Source organism: Etheostoma spectabile, chromosome 11 (genome assembly GCF_008692095.1).
Source record: "Etheostoma spectabile isolate EspeVRDwgs_2016 chromosome 11, UIUC_Espe_1.0, whole genome shotgun sequence".
NCBI lineage: Eukaryota > Metazoa > Chordata > Actinopteri > Perciformes > Percidae > Etheostoma > Etheostoma spectabile.
The window spans coordinates 5680329-5703993 of record NC_045743.1 but is presented as its reverse complement, the minus strand read 5'-3'; the positions used below and the strand labels follow the sequence as shown (position 1 = coordinate 5703993).

Sequence of the window (23665 nt, the reverse complement as noted above, 5' to 3'; positions counted from 1 at the left end):
GTGCAAATTCTTTAAAACAGGGAAACTTTTTCTGTTTTTCTGTGACTGTGCAAAACGTGTTGGGAGTATGTATGTGTGTGCGCGCTGAACAGAAGCACACACAGCTCATCTTTGCCCCCTAGCGGCTGCAAATATTAACAATGGGTGATTGCAAATCTAGTTTTACAGATCCTCCTCATATTTGACTTGACTTTTTCACTTAACCTAAACAACTTGCAGGAAAGGAACTTCAAAATAAACCGACTAAAGTCGACGGATAATAATTATGTTAATTGGTGCAACATTTGTTTTAGAATTTAAGAGTGTCGTCTATTTAAAACGACTATAGGCTACCATGGCATTTAAAGCTTTTGGGAAACATGTAGGCCTAAAACAGTCTGCTGAGCACTATTTTGTACCAAAAACACCATCCAAAAAATATGACAATGTCAATAAAGTGCACGTGAAAGTAAAGACGTAAACAAAGTAATCTTTTGTATTTCCATACAAGTTTTAGGGTAACAGTCTTGGCAGTTAGTCTCCGCCCCTCCTGAGTGTGTAGTTGTGTTGACCAAAAACTTGCATGTTACGACTCGACTGTGTGAATTTTAGAAGCTAATCTACCACAGTTGAACATAATCCCACATCTTTCGAGGACAGAAGTTTAAGAGGTATGGATATTTCGGACATGTGCGTGCTTGTCATAAATAAATTGTACTAAATCGTATTCACGCAAGGCTTAGTTTGTCGTGCTTAGCTACACTTCCCGCTATTTTGTGGCTCACTAACGTTAGCTGTTGTTGCTTTCTGAGCTTAGTGGCAGTAGGCCGTATACCTTCAAGCTCAACGAGCACTAGCCAACTTCCACTAATACTAACGCTGCTCCCGGTGCTTTCTTTTTATCTTGAAAAATGAAGCCGTTTTTTTCCAGGACAAACTCCGTTATATCGACTCTGCGTTAGCTGGGTTGCTAACAGCAGAGGCGTCGAGAAGCTGCCTTGCTGCTACCGATCACCGTCCAGCCTCAAACACAGTGCGTATACACCCAGAGACGATTAAAAACTGCTTTCAGTCGATACTTCTCTGTATAGTTGCAGCTTGTGTTTAATCGAGCGTTGTTTCAGTGCCGACATCGCGGTCGCCCGGTGGTGTTAGTTGGTTTTCCCCTGCAGCTTGTGTCGCATTTATCGCGGCTGCTCTCGGAAGTCTTGCAACGCTGTAAACCTTAGCCAGGATTTCCGGCTCCTTTCCATTTGCCCTATGCTGTTTTGTTTCCGTTTATTCTATTTCCGTTTTAAAAGTTTTCTACGTGCAGAGTTAAAGTGTGATTTAACAAAGATTTGTTTTAGTTATCAAGTACAGTGCGTTTCTAGCGTATTTTATTTACCGTTGTTTAGCACGCGGGGACAGACGGTTGTGTAATGGACTGCCTCGCCCGGCTGTGCACTCGCTTGCAAAATAGTAGCTAACTTGGTTCACTGTTTACTAGCTTCAGTCTATTGACACGTGTCGCATAGCGTATGCATCTTCCTTCGTATGTGTTCATGGTGTGTAGTTATGTTTGTATTTGTGGCATTTAATGGCCTAGCAGTTGGCCTCTAGACGCCAAAGCCTCGCCCTCGAGTTGGCTAACGTTAGCTGCTAACACTGGGCGAGTGAACTGCTCCAGACGGCCAATGAGGAGTCGAGGCTGAGAGGCCTCTTTAGCTTTATAGTAGAAAAACCCTAAACTGCAGTTTAGGTTAAGGTACATACCTACTAAATAAATAAATATATATATCTCCCACAGCCACACATTTACACGCAGGAAGCAGAAAAATTCTATTTGCTAACTATTTAAACTTTTGGGTTTCCTTTGAGTTGTTTGTGCAACTAAACCTTCCAATTACAGAATAATAAAGGAAAGATCACTAGCATTTATTTTCATTTGCAGTGAGCTATAGTGTATCTGCTATTTAGTGACTTTATTGTGTTCAGGTTAAAGTTTTAATGTATATTTTTCAAATCTTAATGACATTATGGGGGGACAAACATTTAAATGTGACAATTTTCTGCATTTTTTTGGTCTTGCAATATTGTATTAATTATGTTAAGGTTTTGCATTGCTGGTTAGTTAAAACAAGAAACAGCGATGGATGACGTCACATCTGGCCTTTAAAAGTGTGTACGTAAATATAAAATAAAATGATTTAACCTAAACTTTAGTTGACAGATATTGCCGGACTCAGTGACATGAGCACATCTAAAACTTAAAAGCTCTACAGTTTAGGGCATTGACTAAGATGTATTAGATTTGATAGTACATTTATCATTATCAGTCAATCTTTTCTCATATATATATATATATATATATTCATTAGTCACTTGGGCTCTGAAATGTCTGAAAATAGTTCAAACTGGCCATCACAATTTCCCACAGCCCAATGTAACGTCTTCAAATAATGATTGGTTTAATATTTTTTCTTACCTGAAACCCAATAAATATTCAATATTCACTTGGATTGTGTTATAACAATATGTCATAATATGTATGAATTACAGTTAAACACTTATTTCATTACTTTCCTACAGTTTGGCTCTCTGCATAGAACAGAATGTCTAAAAGTGAACCAGAAGAGATGATCGAGATCGAGATCGATGAACGGGAGAAACAGACATGCCTGGAGGAAGGGTAAGCAGGCCGATGTTAATTTGCATTATGCATTATCTTGCACACGCAGCAAATGCACATGTACAGTTATTTTTCCCTGTCTTTTTTTACATGTAGTGTTGACGAGCAGACCATCACTGCAACAGATTTGATTCAACAAGATATTGACATCAATGAGCCCATTGGCAATCTGAAGAAGCTCTTGGAGCCCCGTATCCAAATGTCACTGGATGCATATGAGATCTGCCTGCAGGACATTCAGGTAACAATGTTCTTAAATAGAGCACATCAAGATCTGTTGTTACTCCAAAAAAAAACAGTCTAAACGCCGTCTTTTGAACAGCAAAGTATGTGTCTTTCTTCAACTCTGATTCAGCTTATCTGTGTTATTATTTTCAGCTTCACCCTGACCACAGCCTCTTCGATCAGGGAGTAAAGACAGATGGCACAGTGCAGCTGAGCTTGCAGATAATAACCAAACCAGGTACTGATAAGATCAGAAAAAAACTAGATAAGCTAGATATTGCTGTTTGTTTCCAGATTAAAATTTGCACATTTACACATTAACCTCTGACCTTTGTGTTCCTTCCCTTGTCCAGGTGAGGAGAAGTTGAACATTTTGGAAATTGTGAAGCCTGTAGAAACGGTAGAGGTGGTGATTGATCCAGATGCAGCAGGAGAGGAGGGAGGTCTGGTGGAGGAGGGTCAACTCATTGCTGTGGAGCGATCTGGCCTGTCTGATGAGACGTCAGAGCAGGTTACACGCTGGGCCGCAGCACTTGAAGGCTACCGCAAAGAGCAGGTTCGCCTGGGCATACCATATGGTGAGGAACCTTTCATTAAATGACATTACTCTGGGGGCAAAAAACAATCCTTAATGTGGTGACAAATACATGTGGTTGTTAGTGTATGATGTCTCTCTCTCTCTCTCTCTCTCTCTCTCTCTCTCTCTCTCTCTCTCTCTCTCTCTTTCTCCCTCCCTCCCCTCAGATCCTGTGCTCTGGTCAGCTGACCAGGTAATCCACTGGGCTGTGTGGGTAATGAAGGAGTTTAACATTGATGAGATGGAAATAGGCAGCATTCACATCCCAGGTCGAGATCTCTGCTCATTCAGCCAGGAAGAGTTCCTTCAGAAAGTGCCTAATGGAGAGATACTCTGGAGTCACCTGGAACTCCTTCGCAAATGTAAGTCAGCCTAGAGTTGTTGTAGTTTTAAAGGAGCTGACGCACCAGGAAGACCGTCAGCTGTTCAGCTTAAGCGAATTAGTGCATGTGAAGAAAAACCGAAGTGAGGAAATTAAACACACTACTAAAGTCAAGAGGACACACACACAAGGTTCTTCTCATTTTTCATCTTTATCTTTCTCTTAAGAATCCAATACACAGTAGGGCTATCAAAAGTTATGGCCAAAAATGATGTTTGAATGTTTATTGGCGCCATTACATGGAAGTTATTTAAAAAATGCTATAACTTTCCATTAAAATATTTAGGTAAAATTAATCAACAGTTATGGAATTAAGTTTGCTGGTGAGAGCGATTTGGATGTTTTTTTTAATCATAAGTTTCACTAATTGTGACAAGTCAGCATTGCGTGAGTGTGTATGTTGGTCTATGCGTGAGAGTTGGCAGCCCTGCACAATATATTTTCTAGACTACTTTAGCTACAACGGTACATGTTTAATAGTAATGTAATGTAATATTTACGGGCACAGCTCAGATTTTACATGCACTGTCGTGTATAAGCATGTGCTATTTTGTGCCCAGTTGACAGTGTGTCAACAGAGGTAAAATAAAGGCCAAAGTTGCATCTTGTTTGTACCCGGGACAGTAATCATGGCCTGATGAATTTGTCTCAATCCCTTGTATGTATTTCAGATGTGTTGGCAAGCCAGGACCAGTCTGGAGGGGACGCTACTGTCACCATTGATCAGCGTAAGAGTTGTATTGAAAACTTTGCCAATGGGGAAATTAAAGGTCTCTATGAAAAATGCCTTTGTAGACACTGTCAATTATGGACTAGATTTGGCTAGTCATGAGTTGTTAAAGTTATCTGATCTGTTGAAACACAACACAGTGAGCTCTTTTACTTGCCCACAGGGTAGCGATGTGATCTTGAAAAAAATGGTACATTTAAAAGGGAGAAATTGTCCTTTTCTTGCAGATGGAATACCTCTACTTGCAGAACAGAGGTCTCCAAACACCAACAGTCGTTCTGATCATTGCTAACTTTTCCTTCTGTGTCTCCAGCTGTGCACATAATCCCAACTCAAGTGAGCACACCCACTGCCATAAAGGTGTTGAAGCAGAACCGTGGCCCCAGAACTCCCCGAATTTCAGGGGGAGAGGAGCGCAGCTCACCTGGCAACCGCACAGGTACTACTCACCACACCTAAGTACTCTGAATGTAGTTTGTATGTAAGCAGCTTACATGCTTCTTCAGATGCACTGCACAGCGACTGGCCAGGTGTGTACAGATGTGAAAATAGAAGGCGCTCCAAGATGTCCATTCAATCCAATAATCGATTGGGAAATCAACAGAAAATTAAATGGCATCATTTAATTTAATTTACTTCATTTTGTTTGCCAAAAGCCTCTCAAGTGTGACATTTTGCTGATTTTCTCTGCCTTAAGTGATAATAAACTAATAATATCTGAGTTTTGGACTTTTAATCAGACCAAATAAGATATTAGAAGATTTGTTTCCTCGGGCTTTAGAATATTGTTTCAGACATTTATGAAAGTTAAAAAAAAAAAAAAAATAATGGACCAAGAATATTTATTAATTGAGAATATAATAACAGATTGACTCATCGGTAATGATAATTGTATTTGTAATTATTTGTATTAGCCCTACTCTACACTAACGTTCCTAGTGTTATTGTGCAGTGTTCTTTAATGCAAATGCATCTATTCTTTTATATGTAATTTTTATGACTATAAAGTTTTACACTGAATACCAAGTTTCTCTGGTTCTAGGCAACAACGGTCAGATCCAGTTGTGGCAGTTCCTGCTGGAGCTGCTGACAGACAAGGATGCAAGAGACTGCATCTGCTGGGTGGGCGAGGAGGGTGAGTTCAAACTCAACCAGCCTGAGCTTGTGGCGCAGAAATGGGGCCAGCGCAAGAACAAGCCTACAATGAACTACGAGAAACTCAGCAGAGCCCTCAGGTTTGTTTATTTTTTGTAAGCGGAACTCCACTAGCTTAGTAACTCACTTCCATGAATTTGGAGAAAAATGATCAGAGGTTGACATATTCTAACTTTTAGTCCCCAGAAAGGTCAAGCTTCAGAAACACTGGATACTACCCACACATTGTTCTTCCCACAATGCAACTCAATAGCATATTTTCTTCCAACCCCTCTGGTTGGTAAACAAAGACTTTCTGTAAAAACAACAAAGATAATGACAAACAAAAAGCTCCTTCAATGCCACAGAAGCCATTATACATTTGTTAACACAACAAGTGAATTCATGTGTAAAATCTGTTGAGTGTCCCTTTAATCTGTGTGTGGGTGTTAAGGTGGCTTTTTGAAAAAAAAATGCACTGTGGTGGTATTGGTAACATAAAGTGAAAAAAGTATATAAAAAAAAAAAAAAAGTAACGTCCGCAAGCAACAGCTGCTTTAAGCTCCCATATTTAATGCGAAGGCAACGTTTTTGACCCCTCCTGGGTCTTCGTCAGGCAAATGGTGGACACATTTCACCCCAGCAGGGTCAAAATGTTGCCTTTGCGGTGTTGTGGACATTACATTTTTTCACTTTAGTATTTCTCATTTGTCCTGCACCTGCCAGAAGGTGGGATGTGCACACAATTACTTTTATAAAAATTATTGTAAACATGACATGATTTTCAATGTGACAGTATACACTTAAATTTGATTTGATGTGGGCTTTGTGCAGCATGATTCAGACTTTCATATTCTCATTTAGGTATTACTACGACGGGGACATGATCAGCAAGGTGCAGGGCAAGCGCTTTGTCTACAAGTTTGTGTGCGATCTGAGAACTCTGATTGGCTACAGTGCTGCTGAGCTCAACAACCTGGTGACCGAGTGTGAACAGAAGAAACTGGCTCGCATGCAGATGCACGGGATTGGTCAGCCCATCACTACAGTGACGCTGGCCACCACCACACTAGACAAAGACAGTTGAAGGAGGATGTGTTAAAGTGCCCTCCAGCTGCCAAAGTTTGCTCTCAACCGCTGATTGGAAATCAAATCAACTTTCTTCTTTTTTGACACAACTGTGTTTGTCAGGCAGAAATGCTAGGCTGATCCCTGATCAGTGTGGATTAACAACTTTGTTATTGTCTTTAACAGTTGGAAGTTAGACTGAGGAAGGTAAAGTTTTTTTTTGTATCTTTTCTTTAACTCTAACCAAGACAATTGTGTTAAGGATGAGTAGGCGAATGTCTGTGTAATTACTGAAAAAGGCCGTGTGCATGTGACTGAATGCTTTAAGGTGTGACTGAGTTATGAGCTTTGCGTGAGAAGTTCCTTGTCTGTAGTTTAGGATCATTTTCACTGTATATACCGGTACTTAGTTTTTGATAGCCACAAGGACAAGTGTATTTTCATATTTTCCATTTATACAAGCCCTGTTTTGTATTTTATTTAGTGTTTGTTCCCTAAATCGCTGGACCCTTTTTTGTCCACTAGAGGGAATAAAGTGGAAAGCATTTTTCTTAATGTTTGTGATTCAGTCTTCTTCAAGCTTTAAAAAGTAATATTTATAATCCTGTATAAAATCATAGAAAGATTCAAAATGACAAACAAGAAAGTCAGAAAGTTAAGTACATTCAAAATTTTATTCATGGTATAGTGAGTGTAGAAAGCTTTTTCTTACTCTAAGCAAATGGTTCATGTAACTACAGAAAGTCACTGAATCAATGAAAGAAAGGGGAAAAACGCATTGTTTGTTTTTGTTTTTAAACACAAGACTCCAAAGACACCCAGAGTGCGCATCAATACAAATTTTAAACATTGACCTGATTGAAAGCTTCAATTAGTGTGTCTGTACACAAGTGGACATAATGTGTAGAGAGGTGATATATGTTGTATTTCTATGGTATAAAAGCACAATATGCATGTCACATTCATGTTTACTGGGGTGGCGTTAATAACTTAGTTAAGGGAAAGGGAAATGTATCTCTATGCTGATGTACAATATGGTCATCCTGCCAGTGCTGATGGGCTTTATTCAACGGTTCATGAGGACTGTTAAGGGTCCTGAAAACAAATATGGCAAAGAAATATCTGCCACAGGACAAACAAAAGCACTGCACATGTATAGACCGGATATGTAGAAAAATAGAGTAGACTGGAGATCTTGTGAAGGAATGTGTGTGAAGAGGAGAAAACGTTTGATCTTTGTGGGCCAAACAAGTCCTGTCTTTTAAACAAATACTGCTGTACAATATTGCTGACACGGCCAAAAACTGAGGGTAAACAGGACAAATGAGGCTAAGAAGGAAAGACGGAGGAATACAAACAAGTTGGATTTTGATCTTTCAAATATTTACAATCAAAAGAGAGTGGAATGATAAATCTGGAATGATACACTTTCAGAAAACATCCTTTCTAAAGTTTGACCTCCTCATTTTAACAAAAACCCATTGTGCAGCGACAGGGTGAACTGGCATTAGGGACTCAACAGCAATAACATTTGGTGATTATAATCAGACTTCCAATACAGAGTGCATAGAACGCAAACAGTAACAAAATTGTCTTCCTTTCGGATACTATTACACTTCATATATTACTGTACATAAAGAGCATTTTGCCCATGCAGCTAACAACAGTGAAGCATGGAGATGAGCGTAACGAGCCAAGATTCAGTTAAAGCAAGTCTGTGTGACAAAGCAGACTGGGTTCTGAATACTCTCTTCTTCATATCACAAGATCACAAAGAAGACATTAGAAATGTACAATCCTGCTAAAATATCTAGTAAGAGGACCGCTCCTGAGGACCTCAACATACAGTATACTGTATTCGTCATCAATATTGCCATGCACTACACATACTTACAGCTGATCTCCATCTTAATATATTCACATTAAAAAAAAAAAAAAATCAGAAAACAAAACATTCAATATTCTTCAACTTTTACATATGTTGATTTTTAATTTTTCTGCATTTTTTTTTTCTCCTTTTTTGAAAAACAAACCTGAAACAGTTGGGCTTTAATTGTGCGAGGAGGAGCCCCTCCTGCCATTGCCAGCTCTAAGAGCTGTTATGTCATCAAACACAGCACAGCTGTCATCGGAGAGGGGGGTGAGTGGAGCAGTTGGAGGAAAATGGAACAGTTGGGGTGATGAGGGAGAGACTGGGAATTAAACTGCTTGGAGATACTTGATATAAATTGTCAAGAGGGTTTTTCAGTAAAAACTGACATTTTTGTTGAGATTGGCTGAAAAGTGCAGGTGAAACAGGGTACCCTTGTCTGATTAATGGCAGGTAAATATAAGCTCAAGTGGCTCTTTACAATCGATGGATCTGGGATTAACAAGGCTTTGTTCCATGTCATTTTCCTTTGGCCCAAACCCCTGACTGAGACAAAGATTTCATGGATCTTTTCTTAACTTAACAAAACAAGATAAAAATCAGCCCTGGCATTACTCTTCACACCTTTGCCTTTAACATGGCAAGAAAGTGATGGTGTAGGGGCGGAGGGCAAGGGACCAAAAATGGAACAGAACCTACGATTGACAGTGTGGGGCTATGTCCGGAGGAAATGTTGAGAAAATGTTGAGCAGTTCTTTAGTTCTGCATCTGCTCGAAAAATTTGTAGGTGGGATTCTCGTAACCGTTCTGCTGCATCTTGGCCAGATGACGCTCCTCTGGTGTCACTGCCGCATCCACCTACCAACCCATAAAGGGGGTTGGTGAAGCAAAAAAACATATTTAATAGACAACAAATGACAAACAAATAACACACTGGCTGCATTTCACACACAAAACAATTTATTTAAAAGGGTCTCTCTTTACCTCGATTACACCGTGATGAATGGAAGTGTATTGTTTCTTCCTCAGCATCACCAAGGTAATGACAATGACAGTTGCTATGACAACCCCTCCAACCATAAGTCCAATAATGGCCCCTTTATTGGACCCCACATCCTCAGCGAAAAACACCTGTCATTAAAAGAAAACAAAACTATATATGTGCACAAAGTGCAGACACCCCTGCACCAAAAAAGAAATGACTTGATGTGTTTTTATACCAGTTTTTGAGGGTAAACTTCATAACCAACACTTTGCTCCTCTTCAGTCTCCGTCCGCACTTTTGGCATCTCCTCTGGCTTTAGGGCAGATACTGAAACAAAATACACAAACAGAGCGTTTAATGAAAATAGACAATTAGTAGTGAAATAGGATTATGCTAATATTACATGCATTAAATGCAGACATGACCCAAGATACTACTGATTAATCCTCCAGACATGTGTGAAGCACTTCCTCGCAGCCATACTGGACTCAGAAATACACACAAACATACACTCACCAGGTCGTGTGGGGAGTCCCCTATCCGGAAATGGACGCGCATCAACAGGCTCAACTGCAGAAAGATCATTCAAATGAAAAGGCTGCTTTAATGTCAAATTGCAAAGTGTAATTGAATGGTGATTTCATTGAGCTCCTATCATTATTAATTCTCATTTTATGAATTTCAAACTAGTGTGTGTGTGTGTGTGTGTGTGGTGTGTGTGTGTGTGTGTGTGTGTGTGTGTGTGTGTGTGTGGTGTGTGTGTGTGTGTGTGTGTGTGTGTGAGTGAGTGAGTGTGAGTGAGTGTGAGTGAGAGTGACCGTGGTTGTCTGTGTTGGGCTGGTTGAAGCTCTCAGGATGGATGGAGCCCTGTCCGTCCAGGCCAGGGTACATAGGAGCAGAGCTGTAGGCCTGATCAGGCATCAGCGCGTCGTTACCGTAACTCACCCTGCCGTCCACCTGCAAACACGGAGGAACATTAATAAATATGGACATAACGGGGCGGGACTGTGGGGAAAACTTACTTTGAAAATGTCACCTACTCCCGATGACTGCTAAAAGGTGAAATGTCTCACACCCACAGGATTTCAACTTGCTGATGTGCCAAATGTGCCCAATATGGTCAATACACAAAGCGGAAAATTAATCATCTCTACAACTGTGATCTAACAAATCTTTTTTGCCTTTTAGATACAGTATATTCCTGGGAGATCATGTTTTTTAAGATGGAACTGTCCTATTCATTTACTGTACTCGATTACAGTCGCCACTGTCTGTGATCAGCTGAGCCTTTTTAAACAGTCTTTTTCTGCCTTTTGTTACTTTCTGCAAGACTACATCCAAGTTTCTTTGTGCACATGGCCACTTTGTGTGTGACTCTTTCTCGTTCCACATAGGGCAGAGGTGATTCTATTCAGAGAGACGGTGCAGTTTATACAGTGTAGACGTCATACATCTTTGAGTGGGTGCTACTCGACTCACCCGCCCATCGCTCTGCAGGGAAGAGACTTGCTGAGACAGCTCAGATTGAACTCTCTGCATTATCACAGCTAGAAAGAAAAAGGAGAACGAGAGTGTGAGAGAGGGAGATACAACATGATGATAGATGGTGTGTCTGTCCAGTGTCCTGATTACTGAGATATACTAACAGTACAGATGCTGTGTTATCAGCACAACATCCATCACTGGACTTCATGCTGTTAAACTGGTTTTCATCCTCACTCAGCAGTACTAGGGGTTGTGTGGCGCATGGGTGGGGCTACTTAATGAAGTCTGTATGTTAAGGCTGGTGGTAATATTTAGGTTGGTTAATCTGATAATTCTAATAATTGAGCTCATCTTTCTTTAAAATGAACACAACACAACAAATCAGCATACTGGCAAGGGCTGCAACCAACCATTATTTAAATTTTTATTTATTTTTTTCAATCTTATATTTTCACATTTATTTTCACTTATTCTGCTGATCATATTGTGCCCAATTAATGAATTACTCATTTGGTGTTTAATTGTAAATTAATTTTCTGTTGATTTATTAATCAATAAATTAACTCACTGTTTTACCTCTAATACTGACAGCAACTTAAAATTGTGGTTATCTTATAAAAACATAAACAAAAAAGTAATAAACAAAGAGTAGTGGTTTTGGAAAAATGGTCATAAATTATTCCTTTATCTTCTCTGTGTATCAGTTCTGTTGGTCTCTGACCTAATGTTATCAAACATGCATTCAGATGAGGAATAGGATGAGAGTATATCCAGTTGTTCCTCGTCCCCGTTTGCTCAGCGCCGTTCAGTATGTAGGGGACGCAGGGATCTAGTAATTTGCATTCAAGAAAATAGAAATTATAATGAAGGGAACTGCTTTTTGATGTGAAGATTTCTATTACACAAAAATACTACTTTTAGTGCATTTTGTTTATAGGCGATCCCTTTTAAGGAGAAATGATTTTTAAATAGTATTTTTTTATAAGCTGTAATCTTGTAAAACAACATCAGACAAGAAATATTAAAGCCGTAACTCACCGACTTGGTTTTGGATCTCATTCGCCACACTGGGCACTTTGTAGAGCAGACCGACGGACTGATTCATCCTCTCGACGATCACGCGTAGGTGGGTCAAAACCTAAAAGTTCAGAAGAAAGTAAAGAAGTTCCAGTTTAATTGTGAAATTGTAATTTCTTAAAACCTGCAAGAATGTATCATTTTATTTTAGACCATGCTGAGAATTTAACAACACACGCATTTTAGGGTGGAGTACCTGAGGTCGGATCTGTGTAGCCTTTTTGGGATCGACCGTGCGGACATGCTCGTAATGTTTCAGTGTGTGCTGCCTGTCCTTCTGCTCTGCACGGACGTACTTCTTCAGCAGGCTCAACACCTGACGAGCCTGGAGGTGGCAGTGTTGTATGGGAAAGCAATTATGAAAACATATATGAAGTCCTGCTTATTTTCTATATACCCTTCATTATATTTCCTGCCAGACAATAAATTGGTTCATATGGGAAATGTACTGAAACAGATATTGTTACTCTCAAAACTCTTCCATTGACTGTGAACACACCCATTATTTCAGTTCTGTGTGTGTGTGTGTGTGTGTGTGTGTGTGTGTGTGTGTGTGTGTGTGTGTGTGTGTGTGTGTGTGTGTGTGTGTGTGTGTGTGTGCGCGTGCGTGCGTACCTGTGGAGGGTTTGCCTGTAGGGAACTGAGGTAATTTTCCAGAGCCAGGCGTCGGCGGCTGTTGAGCAGAGCTTCCACCCGGGCCATGTGTGTTTCCACCAGCTGCTGCCTCTCTCCTGCTGCCTCCCACTCTAGAGCCTCCACCTTCTCCTGGAAGTGCTGCAAATATGGTATATTTACAATACCAATTTTTTATATATATATATATATATATATATATATATATATATATATATAATATATATATATATATATACACACACACCACACACACATATGCATACATACACACACTGATCTATATTTGATTATGAATACCAACAGTTATGGTTATAGTTTTATTAGAATCCTTTACCACACTCTGTGGGCTGCACATGTTCTTACATAAATAGTACTTTTTTACAGTTTTTCTTTTGAAATGTGATCAGAAATTAAAAAAGCAGTTTTTTTCTTTTAAACTTGAATCTTGTTTTTGTGGTGATCAAGTCAATAACAGATATTAAAATTACCATAAAATAAAAAAGCTATCCCGTATCCATCGTTCAATTTCAGTTGACTATATGGCAAAAAAAACTAATTTTTGAGTGTTTCTATATCAAAAATCCCTCTTTTTGTATTTTTGATGACACACCTTCATACATAAATGTATCCAATGAAAACTGATTACGGAGTAATACGTGTGTTTTGGCTAAATTGGCTGAAGATAATGAACTAAAAAATCATGGTATACAATTTACAGAAATAAGCTGTGAGGTGTGTCCTACCTGGATGACAGCCTTCTTGTCAGCGCGAGGAAGGTTCTTGGTCTGCCTCTCTGCCTCTTCCCACTCCCTCATCACCTGGACATAAAGAGTGTGACGTCAAGGACAAAAGCATTACAGACCGCCAGATTCCGGCTTTGTCTCGTTAGACATTTGGACACCTTGATAGGGCTATATTTCCAGACAGAAATGTTTTGGATGTTAACCTTTACACGTAAAAATACCTGGGACATCTTTTCCCGGTGTTTGGCCTCCAGGCTTTCCTTGGCCTTCTGGAAGTCAGAGTGTTCATTGTCGTCGCCGGGAGATTCAAGGTATTGATCCACGGCGTCTGGAGGACTAGGGGCCATGGTGGGCACTGGAGAAGAACAGAGGCAGGAATCAAACACAGGGCATGGGGGGAAAACACTCAGAGGGTTATAAGAGAACAAGTGAAAAGGATGCATGAAAGGTAAATAAAGAAAAAGAAGCTTAAAACAGATCTGAAACACACGATGCAGTCTACTGAGGCAACATAACACAGGGTTTCAGCCACACAGACATCAATGAAATTTAACATTCAGCAGAAAGTGTGTTAAAACATACGATATGTTTCAATACAAACACAAATAATGGTATTAAAGACACAAAGATTATCAAGGGACAAAGGTGGATTAGTTTCCCAGTAAGTGTTGTGCGTACATATTTGTTTATTGTGGGAGCCTAGAGATAAGATGAAAAGTGCTGAGTCGGGATGAGGGCAGGCGCCGCATCACTGGTGTAAGGGTGGAAACAGCAAATCAACCCATTAACCTTAAACAACACCCTCCCCCATTCTCTCTCACACGCACAGACACACACACACACACACACACACACACACACACAGAGACACACAGACACACAGTATGTCGTCCAACATGCTGCAACACTCAGCGGGTTAGGACATATTTATGACTTGGTTAGAGACCCACAACTGCCAGATCATTCTACTACGGAGCTGCAGCAGCAGACACAGTTGCCTTGCAACTGCAAGGCATGCAGACACACGTGTGTAGAAGTGCATGCAGACGCACACTGACATTCAGGGTTGAGTATTTACGCTGCCTCGTCCATATGCTCTATCAGTTAGTGTTATTGATTAGAAAATAATGAAACATGTGGTTAAATGATTTTGAAGTGAATAACTACTAGTGTGTCACATAGCTACTTTCCAAAAGGGACACTACTTGGTTCAAACATTGTCAGCTAATCTACTGACTCTGTGTAAAATGGCTGGGGATATTCTATATTTATCTTATTGTCAACAAATCCCAAGTAAAGACCAAAGCCAACAATGAATTCATCCAACCATTAAGTTTTGTCTGTGTTGTCGAAGCCTCATATAGTTTAGCCCTCTGACATTGGCCTCCCTTATTAAAAGGGCGTCAATGAGCCACACTGTTTTACTGGCTGACGTGTTTCATGGATTCTGTAATATTTTCTTTGATTTCTGTGAAGATACACATACAAAAACTGTTATACCAGGGAGATGGAGGATTTTATGACCTTATCCTTTCAAATCAGAAGATATGTTTTTATCTTGCTGAGAAAATAATACTATAATACTCAACACAAAACTAGAAGACGAGCAACCTTATCCACTTGTCAGTGCTCCGAGTGGTTAAGAGTCATCAGACACTCAGGACAGTGAGAGGCAGGGGTTGAGGAAGTTAATGATACAAAAAGACAATCTGCAGCAGTCTGAGGACAGGAATCAGACTTGTTTGGACACTTCAGGGTTTAGACGGCTTCGATCCTGGGACTTACACGAGCTGCCGCAGACAGCTAGGCAGTACTCCTCTGAGCCAAAGTTATTCCTGTTGCCCCCACAGCCCCCAAACAAGAAGGGAACACAGCTGCCCTTCTCAGGCACGAAGTACCAGCGCTCCAGCATGGCATGACATGGGCCTGACTCAGCACGAGCCCAACAAACAGCTGAGATATGTACACACAGGCAAACGCAAATGAAATATCAAATAAGAATGAATGCAAAATGTGAGCTTGTTACGTCAACAAAACACAATGAAAAACAACCGCTAAATGAATACATGTAAACAAAAAGGTTTGTATTTGCTCAATGTCTTACCTCGCACGACTTCCTCAACTGATTCAGTGGTGGTGGTGGTGGTGGTTGTCATGGCAATGTTAGCATTGTGTTCATCGCTATCCCGTTCATTGGTCATGTTGTCGTCGTCGTCCTCCTCCTCATCATCATCTTCCTCTTCGTTGCCATCTCCGTTTTCATCCCTTTCAAAAGTCTCCGCATCTTCATCCTCATCTTCCTCATCCTCAGCGGTGACTGGCTCGGTGTCTGCCGGGCGGGACATGCTGCAAAGAGAGCCGTTGGTTCAGTCTATGTTTCAACAAGTGTGTGTCCGTCAGACTAGATGAATATGTGATGACTTTGTGCGATGGATGGTACCTGTTGTCAGAGTATTCGGTCTCAGCTCCGCCCCACCAGACGTCTGACTCCTCCCCTTCTAGCTCTGTGTTGTCTGACTCTCGCTCTGCCTCCGCCGGACAGCAGACAAACTCCACCCCTCGGAAACGGTCAATACCACATGGCAGCAGCATCCCGTAGTCATGGAGATTCATAGAACGGTCTCCACAGGACTACATTTTTCGAAACAGGCATTAACGGTGACTTTCTACAGCGCTATAGACAGCCAACATGAAACCACACAACATTCAATCATTTCATAAGGATATGATAATTTATTGTGGTGAAGCTTGGTGACTGGAGATAAGGAGTGAAGCCCCACAGCAGTGTTTCTGCTAGGAAATGTGGGCTACTTGCTACAGGCAGAGAAGCCAAGAGAATTAAATCACTGCAATGCATTGTGCCTATCTGAATTAAAATAGGCAGATTGGCCATTTGCTAGGAAGAGGAAATACAGTACAAACAAACTAATTACAACTGTGGACAAATGTCAGAAGTGTGGAAGGGCGCTGTGGCCGCTGTCTCTGTTGCTGGGAAACCGTGTGTGAGTGAATGGGGGCGGGGCTGCGCAGAGAGTACGAGACAAAGACCAAGACAAAACACAGCTTTACAGAAGAAATGGGTCATGTAACACATGTAAAAAAAAACACAAAAAAAACAGAGAATTCTATGAACGGAATGACACATTTAAAATCACGCAAATTTGATCGCAGGAAGCCAATAACGTGATTGTTATTAAAATTTGATTAATTGTGCCGACCTAACAGCTTCAATCGCAATATGAATATGAATCACTTTTATGCACACCCCTAGTTTGTGACATTAACGAGAGGGGCTGTAGCTGGTGCCGACTCGTCCTTGCTGGCAATTTCTTGGCTTAATTTACGTTAGACCGGCAGCTGCTAGGTTTTAAGAAGTAATTCACAATATTTTTCTTGGGCTTTGACTTTCCTGCTTGCTTGTCGTCGTTTGTAAATCTACTGTAGTCTATTCCTGCATTCAATCCGAGCGAGAACAGGACATGTAGTGTTTTTTCTTTTTCACATATGCACTACAGTCTACAGTCATTTTTTTAAATGGAAAAAACATGATTGTTAATTGTTTTAATAGGAAAAAAGGTATGAAAACCACTGAAGCCTATTTAACACAATTCAAATTGTGTATAGGGAATTATTTCCACCATTACACGTAGTTGGTATATCCATTTACAACCATAGCCAGAAACATCCTCAGTAGCATACAACTGTATCACTAAAAGGCAATTATTTCCACCAATCCGTTGGACCTGAAACTATTAGAATTTTCGGCCCTCATCATTTTTTTTCTGGTCAATGACCGATAATTACCGGACCACGGAAACTCAGCCCCACACTCATAATTCATCTCTACTGCACCGATTAGAATTATACTAGAGGTTAAAAAATTATCTTGGATGACTGAACATGAATGAACACTCAGAAAGAAACATCGACAAACTGGAACAAAGTGGTGGAGGCGGTTGACAGACGAAAGGAGGGAGGATGAAATTAGGAAGTACTGAGTCATTCAGCAGCAGCCAACAGAAGACCAGACAGAAGTAGAAAGAAAAATCCCCTAGCAGATATAATGATAGAGGGAGCATAACATACAGTTCATACAGTGATATTGTCTCACCTCTTTGGCTACAGTGTGCCAGTGCAGGTGACTCTCACACTGGTCCATACGCTCCTGGTGCAGGAACTTACATTTGTCAGGAACGAGCAGGGCGTCACTCACAAACTCCCCAACTGAAACATAAATTCCCCTTTGTTCATTACTGTAGTAGTATATCCATTTACAACCATAACCAGAAACATGCTCAGTAGTATACACCTATTTCATTAAAATTGGTTACCCAGACAGCGGTATGGCACCACAATGTGAGTGTGACTGCGGCACTGCTTGCGGCCTTTCTTGCACCAGTTCTGGATGCTGACGGGCTGGTTGGCCTCCACAACATTTGTGATTTGCAACTCTGGGTACACCTGGAGAAAAGTGAGAGAGTTTTATGTTCTTTTGTAGTACATAAGCTTTGTCTTCCTGTCTTCTTGCCTGCTCTCTCGCTGTCCCTTGGTTTCTCTGTCTAGAAGCAGTCTTAAATACCTCTTGGCAGTACTGCAGGATGCCCTCCTTGGTGCCGATGCAGCTCTTGGTGCCGGAGGGGTCCGACTCCCATTTGCCACTCTGCACATTAATATGCATGTTGAGCTTCCCGCAGAACATGGCCACCTGGGGCTCAGTTAGCAAACCCACAGAGTCATCAGCAGGCACCTGGACAGACAAGGTAAAACAATGAAGATGTGGTACCAAATTGATGAAGTATAAATGAACCATTAATATCTTCTGATGCAGGTAATGTATATTCAGCCCCTCAGTTTATTTTACCTCTTTTCACATACAATCCAGCACATACTGTACATCTGTCTCTTCATGCAGTACTGGGATTATTGAATCATAAGGACAAAGGCCTCTTTAAATTTCTCTATAACATCAATGCACATTTAGGTTGTTATATAAAAAAATACTACTGGTTTAAGCCTAAGCTGTTTCATCCCTATGAGCCCATAAGCCGGAGAGCTAATCATTACAGCCACAGGGCAGAACATGTGCCCGTTGTTAGTCTGTCTTATGAGACTTTATTCATTTCCCACATTAAAGAAAGTGCAATGAGAGTGTGGACAAGACCATATTGCCCATCATAACAACAAATAGAGAAACATATTAAACCACTGGCTATTAAAATCCAGCTGTGAGGGAATATGAGGTGCCAACAACCTTTTCTTTTGCAGGGTTTCCTATACATTGATTTAGTTGTGGCGGCTTGCCACAATTTTAACATTGACCGCCAAATGTTGATTTTCTATTTTTTTCTATTTAAAATACGTAGAATCTTATTTCATTGTCAAGAGACTTGCACACAGTGTATTGATTTGCTCTTTGTCCCTTTCTCTTGTATTGTGAAGCACATTTGGACCTGTCTATGACTAGCCCTGTGACCCCTTCCTCTCTGTTCACTACTGTAACTGCAGTAAAACTTTTGCTTTGCCGTATATCCACCAGGTGAACTCATGGTAGACATCAACGCATGCTAGCTATGTGGCGACGCCCAGCTGTAACTGTAAATTATTTTGAAATTGAAAAGAAAAAGATACCACTTGTGCCGCCACCACAAACTCTTATTCTGTGACAAACAATGGAACTGGCTTTGGTCTTCTACTGTCCAATGGGACATAGCTGTCTGCACTTATTGTTTTTCCTTCCTTTATGTTTGGGGAAACAATTGGAGTGAGAATGTGTTTTGCCTTCTGGGCCTTATATATTTCTGGCAGACATCAGAAAGGCTGATGCTGCAAGCTGGCTACTTACAAAGTCATCTGTTGCCAGCCTTTAAATGACTAATTTTGGCTTGATGCTTTGTTTGCCTATGAAGATCTGCATAATGTTCCTTAGCTTCCTGTGAGTTTCTTTCTGTAGAAACTACTCTCTTCTCACCTTATCAGCCCATTGTTGTTATGAATCATTTATTTGATACATAACAACATCATATTGCACCTCCATCTTGCTCATTCTGCTTGAACCAAAACCGTAGAAAAATACAAACTGCAGCAGTAAGCAGTAGATGCATGTACCAACGACCAGTTGAAAACTTGGAGGAAGTGTTATAGGAACGTGTGTTACAGAATATGTGATGTGCTGAATGAGAAGACAACTCAGAATAGTACTCCCAACACCTGCCAGCCAAATATTTATCCATGGGCAGTGGTCCATCCCACATACCACTGGCTTCTGTCCTTCAAATGATGTTTCTTGTATACACATCTAAGCCACAATACACAGTTATAGCAAGTCATGTGCTACCAGTAAATTTCTCCTGTGCTTATTAGTCTAGGATTACACTGAGACAACCAGTTGGACCTGGTCTTTCATCAAAGAAACAGCTCAAAAACACTCCTGTGAGACTGTGCGGGAATGTGGCAGCAGGCCATGACAAAGGTTATCACGTCTAGGTATTGCGGCTGCAGGGCCTGTGTGACTCTTTAAATCATGACTCAGCCTGCAGGCTAAACAGCATCCAGCACAGAAAGGGAATACACTGAAACACAATGGGTGCATGTAACTAGATTAAATGCCTATGATTAAACGCCTTGATTAAATTTACCTATAAAGCAAATCTGACCAGATATATCATTCGACCCTATGGAAAATGTTACAGCAAAGAAATAAAGTAGGAACAGTAGCCTATTGTAACACCGAAGCACAAAAATATAACTCAAAGTCCCACCCAAATAGTACAGCTATAGTATCTCGAAACAATCATAACAACAGGGTGACATTTGTTATGTCAAAGTTCTTGAATTCTACATCAAATAGTGGGACCTGCAGAATTCTGCTGAAGATATTTTCACTGCAGCACGAAGGGGGTTTAGTTTGAGTGGGAACCTACAGCACGTGTGTTATTATATTGAGTCTGCACTATAGGTAAACTCCTGACTTGCACCCCTAAGTGAAGTATGGTAACGTGAAAACAGTCATATGCATTGAATGATTTGCATAATGCAATGTAAAGTCGGTCATCCTGTTTCTAGCTGAATTTAAGCGGTGTGCCTTTTTCGCTGGTCCTGCACAGCACCGACCAGCAGCAGCAAACTGCAGGCGCCATCTTGCCTGTGTCAAACTAAAAAGGCTGCATCCTTTTTTTCCCCCATTCTCCTCAACAATATCCCAATCCTGCAGCTGCACCGCTGGTGGACTGGACCCAGTGGGCCGCAGCAGCACCAAATAACACTGCACATTAGCATTCCTAAAAAAAAAAAAAAACATCCGTCGGAGTCAGGGGGCATGTTGTGTTTGTCAGGTAATGTTATAACGTTAAGTGGTGTATTGACGGGTTTCTTTGAAACCAAGATGTTAGCCACACGGTTGCCATGCCAATCCCGTGTCATTTTCTAGCATTAGCTCTATAGACCCTATCCATTTCACTAGTTAGCTACCTATGTGACTTAACGTAGCTATCAAACTACCCATAAAAGGATAACAGCGACGAACCAACTAACGAGTTATTATAGAAAACTGCGAACAGAAACACCCCTAGACTAATCAAAATGTGTCTAATATGGCATGGACAAGCTGTCAATCACTGACATCTAACGGTAACGTTAGGCCTTGTAGCATTACTCACATTATTTTGTTTGCTAATTCTAGCTACGCAATAAATGTGCGTAACACTATGAACTTGTAATATTGGTGGCACATAGCTACATTTTCAAAACCGTCAGGGAAAACAAATTTTGTTTTTCTGTATTAAAGAGAGAATGTGCTTCGTACAATGTTCTTCGGTAGCAGAAAGGCTTTTTAACTGTTAACGTAAATAACCTTAATGGCATCAGTGGAACGTTCTAACCTAAAGTTACCTAGCTACTATTACACGTTTTAACCGTTATTTTTATTGCGTCATTTAGTATTTTTTAGCTAGGCACGGTGGTTGGCACTGTGGTCGGCCTGATGGCAGCTGTGGCTACAGGCCCGCAGATGAGCGGCTCACCGACACACACAGCCTCATTTCTCCGTTGTAAGGTTACTCACCTCGGATGAAAGCGTCAAGGTCGCCACCAGTAACAGCAGAAACGCCGTGAGCTCTCCCATGCCGTCCCAGTATCCAGCTGCCCCGTTATGGTCACGAATTTTCCGTTAAAAATAAAAATGTCAAAGCAGGTGGAGATACGTTTCGACAACAGCGGATGAAGTGTCCCGAATCCCTGTGATCCCTCCCTGTTTAGCTCCTGACTGAGAGGCTGGATGTGTTTGGTCTGGGCGGGGGGGGGTTGTAAGTGTTAACAATGAGATGATGGGATTTATGCAATCATTTAACAATGCTTTTGTCATTTGTTGCAATACGGAAAAAAATTGGCTATATTTAAAATTAGTAAAATTAGTAATTTTCAGTTACTTTTTCATGACCAAACCTCATTTGACATTGATGTTGAGACAGTATATAGTGTGCACCACAGACCAAATAGCCTACTAAATAACAATAGACCTAATGATCTCATAAATGTATAATTTCATTGTAGCCTAGTCTAGGCTACTAAACCTCACATAACAAACACACACCAACATATTCAAGTAAAACATTGCACATCGAGACGACAAAAGGTGAAATGTAGAAAAAAAAGTCTGATCTGCTTTGATATATTATTGTAAGTTAGTTCCTTTAGTTATTATTAAATACAATATGTTTTTGGAAAACCTGTCAACGCCCCCTGCAGGTGGACGGCGGGCTACTGCAGTCTGATGTCGGTTGTATGAGCGGAACTGTGTGCGCTTTAACGTCTGTTTAGAGAGGCAGCAGACTTTTTATTTATTCCTTTTCATCATTCTGTCTGGAAAACACCACAAACAACAACTGCAACTCGAAATAAAGCTCTGTTAACCAGACATATGTCCATTCCTCTGTAACCCATTGGCGTCAGTTTGGTTTGAAACGTGCTGACAGAGATGCATTTGGAAGTGCATTTTCAGAAGTGCATTGACGCATTCATTCTCATCGGCGTCATGTTTAAAAACGTTGTCTTGTTGCTTACGTAAACGTAAAACAAAAATATCTTTTTGCGTGATCAGTCACAATGACGTCGGAAGAGGTAGAGATGGAGCCGGAACTGGCACAACAGAGCTGTGCTTTCTTTCTTGGAAATTCATACAGTATTTTATATTAAAGAAAGATAAGGGAGAACGAAATATAACTGTGCAGTTTTTGTACTATGCAGTTCAATGTGCAGTTAGTTACATTTAGCGTACGGCCTACTGTTTTCAGTTAGGCTACTGTCTTATGCTTCCTTACATGCCAAGTCCTGTGTATGAAATATGTTGGCCATGATGTGGTAACATAGTATGTTGAATCTAGGTGGTAGTAGACTTCACACATTACACCTAAAACAGATGATTATTAGGAGTATGTGTAATGATTACTGTGAAGTGTAATGTCACCCTCAGCACCCCTAGGATGTTGTAGTTACAACAGTCATCTTTACTCCCAGCATAAAACAATTTCAGATGTATTACTTTGTGCTCTTTCTGTCTTTCTTTATTTTAGAGGAAACATTCCAGTGTCTTGCAAAGAGCGGAATTGGCGTCAGATGATGGTGGTGAACGAAGTGCCTAGCCCACTACAACTTCTATCAAACAAGCAAAACTCAGCACCTCAGCAAATACCCAAAGGAAAGTAAACTCCTTGGTTCTAGAGTTCATAATTGCAGATGTGCAGCCCTTTTCATTAGTAGAGAATGCCCCATTCCAGTATTCTGCCATAATCACATTCAGAGTTTCTGTTTTATTTTGATGGACCGTTATTAGTGTGTCATTCTTAATGAAAGAAAATTACTGTGAATATAGTCAGCTGTAACAATCTTGCCTTTTTTTTTGGAATGATTCATATCATCCTTTTGTGTTTATATCCTGTAAAATCAGGAAAAGGGTAAGGAAAAATGCTGGTTTCCTTCTGGTTCTTTTTATTTTGAGGCAATAAGTTGCAACACCTATGCACTTAATTGCTCAGTGAAAAAAAAAGTTAACAGCCGAGTAAATAAAGAAACGGAAAAGAAAAAATTGGTAAATTGGTAAATTCTTCTCT

At 40.5% G+C, this 23665-nt stretch overlaps 2 protein-coding genes across 5 annotated transcripts; one reads left to right on the top strand and one right to left on the bottom strand.

Annotated features, from left to right (window-relative positions):
* Positions 1-349: 349 nt before the first annotated feature.
* Positions 350-7321, top strand: gabpa (GA binding protein transcription factor subunit alpha). Of its 3 annotated transcripts, XM_032529220.1 has the most exons (12): positions 351-650; positions 911-1012; positions 1568-1569; positions 2551-2650; positions 2747-2891; positions 3029-3113; positions 3229-3453; positions 3620-3814; positions 4506-4562; positions 4878-5003; positions 5607-5799; positions 6563-7321. In XM_032529220.1, exons 4-12 carry the CDS (start codon positions 2574-2576, stop codon positions 6783-6785), a joined length of 1326 nt encoding a protein of 441 aa, XP_032385111.1. In that variant the 5' UTR covers positions 351-650; positions 911-1012; positions 1568-1569; positions 2551-2573; the 3' UTR covers positions 6786-7321. The 3 variants fall into 3 exon arrangements, with proteins under 3 accessions (XP_032385112.1, XP_032385111.1, XP_032385110.1); XM_032529221.1 differs by lacking the exon at positions 1568-1569 and having other exon boundaries at positions 350-650; XM_032529219.1 differs by lacking the exons at positions 911-1012; positions 1568-1569 and having other exon boundaries at positions 352-650.
* A 105-nt stretch (positions 7322-7426) lies between these two features.
* appb (amyloid beta (A4) precursor protein b) lies at positions 7427-21858 on the bottom strand. Of its 2 annotated transcripts, XM_032529166.1 has the most exons (18): positions 21622-21858; positions 18142-18309; positions 17894-18023; positions 17674-17786; positions 16003-16193; positions 15667-15908; positions 15348-15515; positions 13784-13917; positions 13563-13637; positions 12799-12957; positions 12380-12508; positions 12145-12244; positions 11101-11168; positions 10440-10578; positions 10138-10191; positions 9857-9948; positions 9621-9767; positions 7427-9494 (listed from the first exon to the last, which is right to left on the bottom strand). In XM_032529166.1, the coding sequence occupies exons 1-18, from the start codon at positions 21679-21681 to the stop codon at positions 9393-9395; spliced, it is 2271 nt and encodes a 756-aa protein (XP_032385057.1). In that variant the 5' UTR covers positions 21682-21858; the 3' UTR covers positions 7427-9392. The 2 variants fall into 2 exon arrangements, with proteins under 2 accessions (XP_032385057.1, XP_032385058.1); XM_032529167.1 differs by lacking the exon at positions 15348-15515.
* Positions 21859-23665: the final 1807 nt, after the last annotated feature.

What these genes read in the sequence shown, in the direction of transcription:
- appb (XM_032529166.1), bottom strand. Translation starts at nt 21,681, where the DNA reads ATGGGAGAGCTCACGGCGTTTCTGCTGTTACTGGTGGCGACCTTGACG. An exon ending in CTACACAGATCCGACCTCAG is followed by an intron (nt 12,245 to 12,379) that starts GTACTCCACCCT and finishes CTGAACTTTTAG; the next exon opens with GTTTTGACCCACCTACGCGT. An exon ending in TGAGATCCAAAACCAAGTCG is followed by an intron (nt 11,169 to 12,144) that starts GTGAGTTACGGC and finishes TTTTCTTTCTAG; the next exon opens with CTGTGATAATGCAGAGAGTT.
- gabpa (XM_032529221.1), top strand. Translation starts at nt 2,574, where the DNA reads ATGTCTAAAAGTGAACCAGAAGAGATGATCGAGATCGAGATCGATGAA. An exon ending in GCAGATAATAACCAAACCAG is followed by an intron (nt 3,114 to 3,228) that starts GTACTGATAAGA and finishes TCCCTTGTCCAG; the next exon opens with GTGAGGAGAAGTTGAACATT. An exon ending in TACTGTCACCATTGATCAGC is followed by an intron (nt 4,563 to 4,877) that starts GTAAGAGTTGTA and finishes CTGTGTCTCCAG; the next exon opens with CTGTGCACATAATCCCAACT.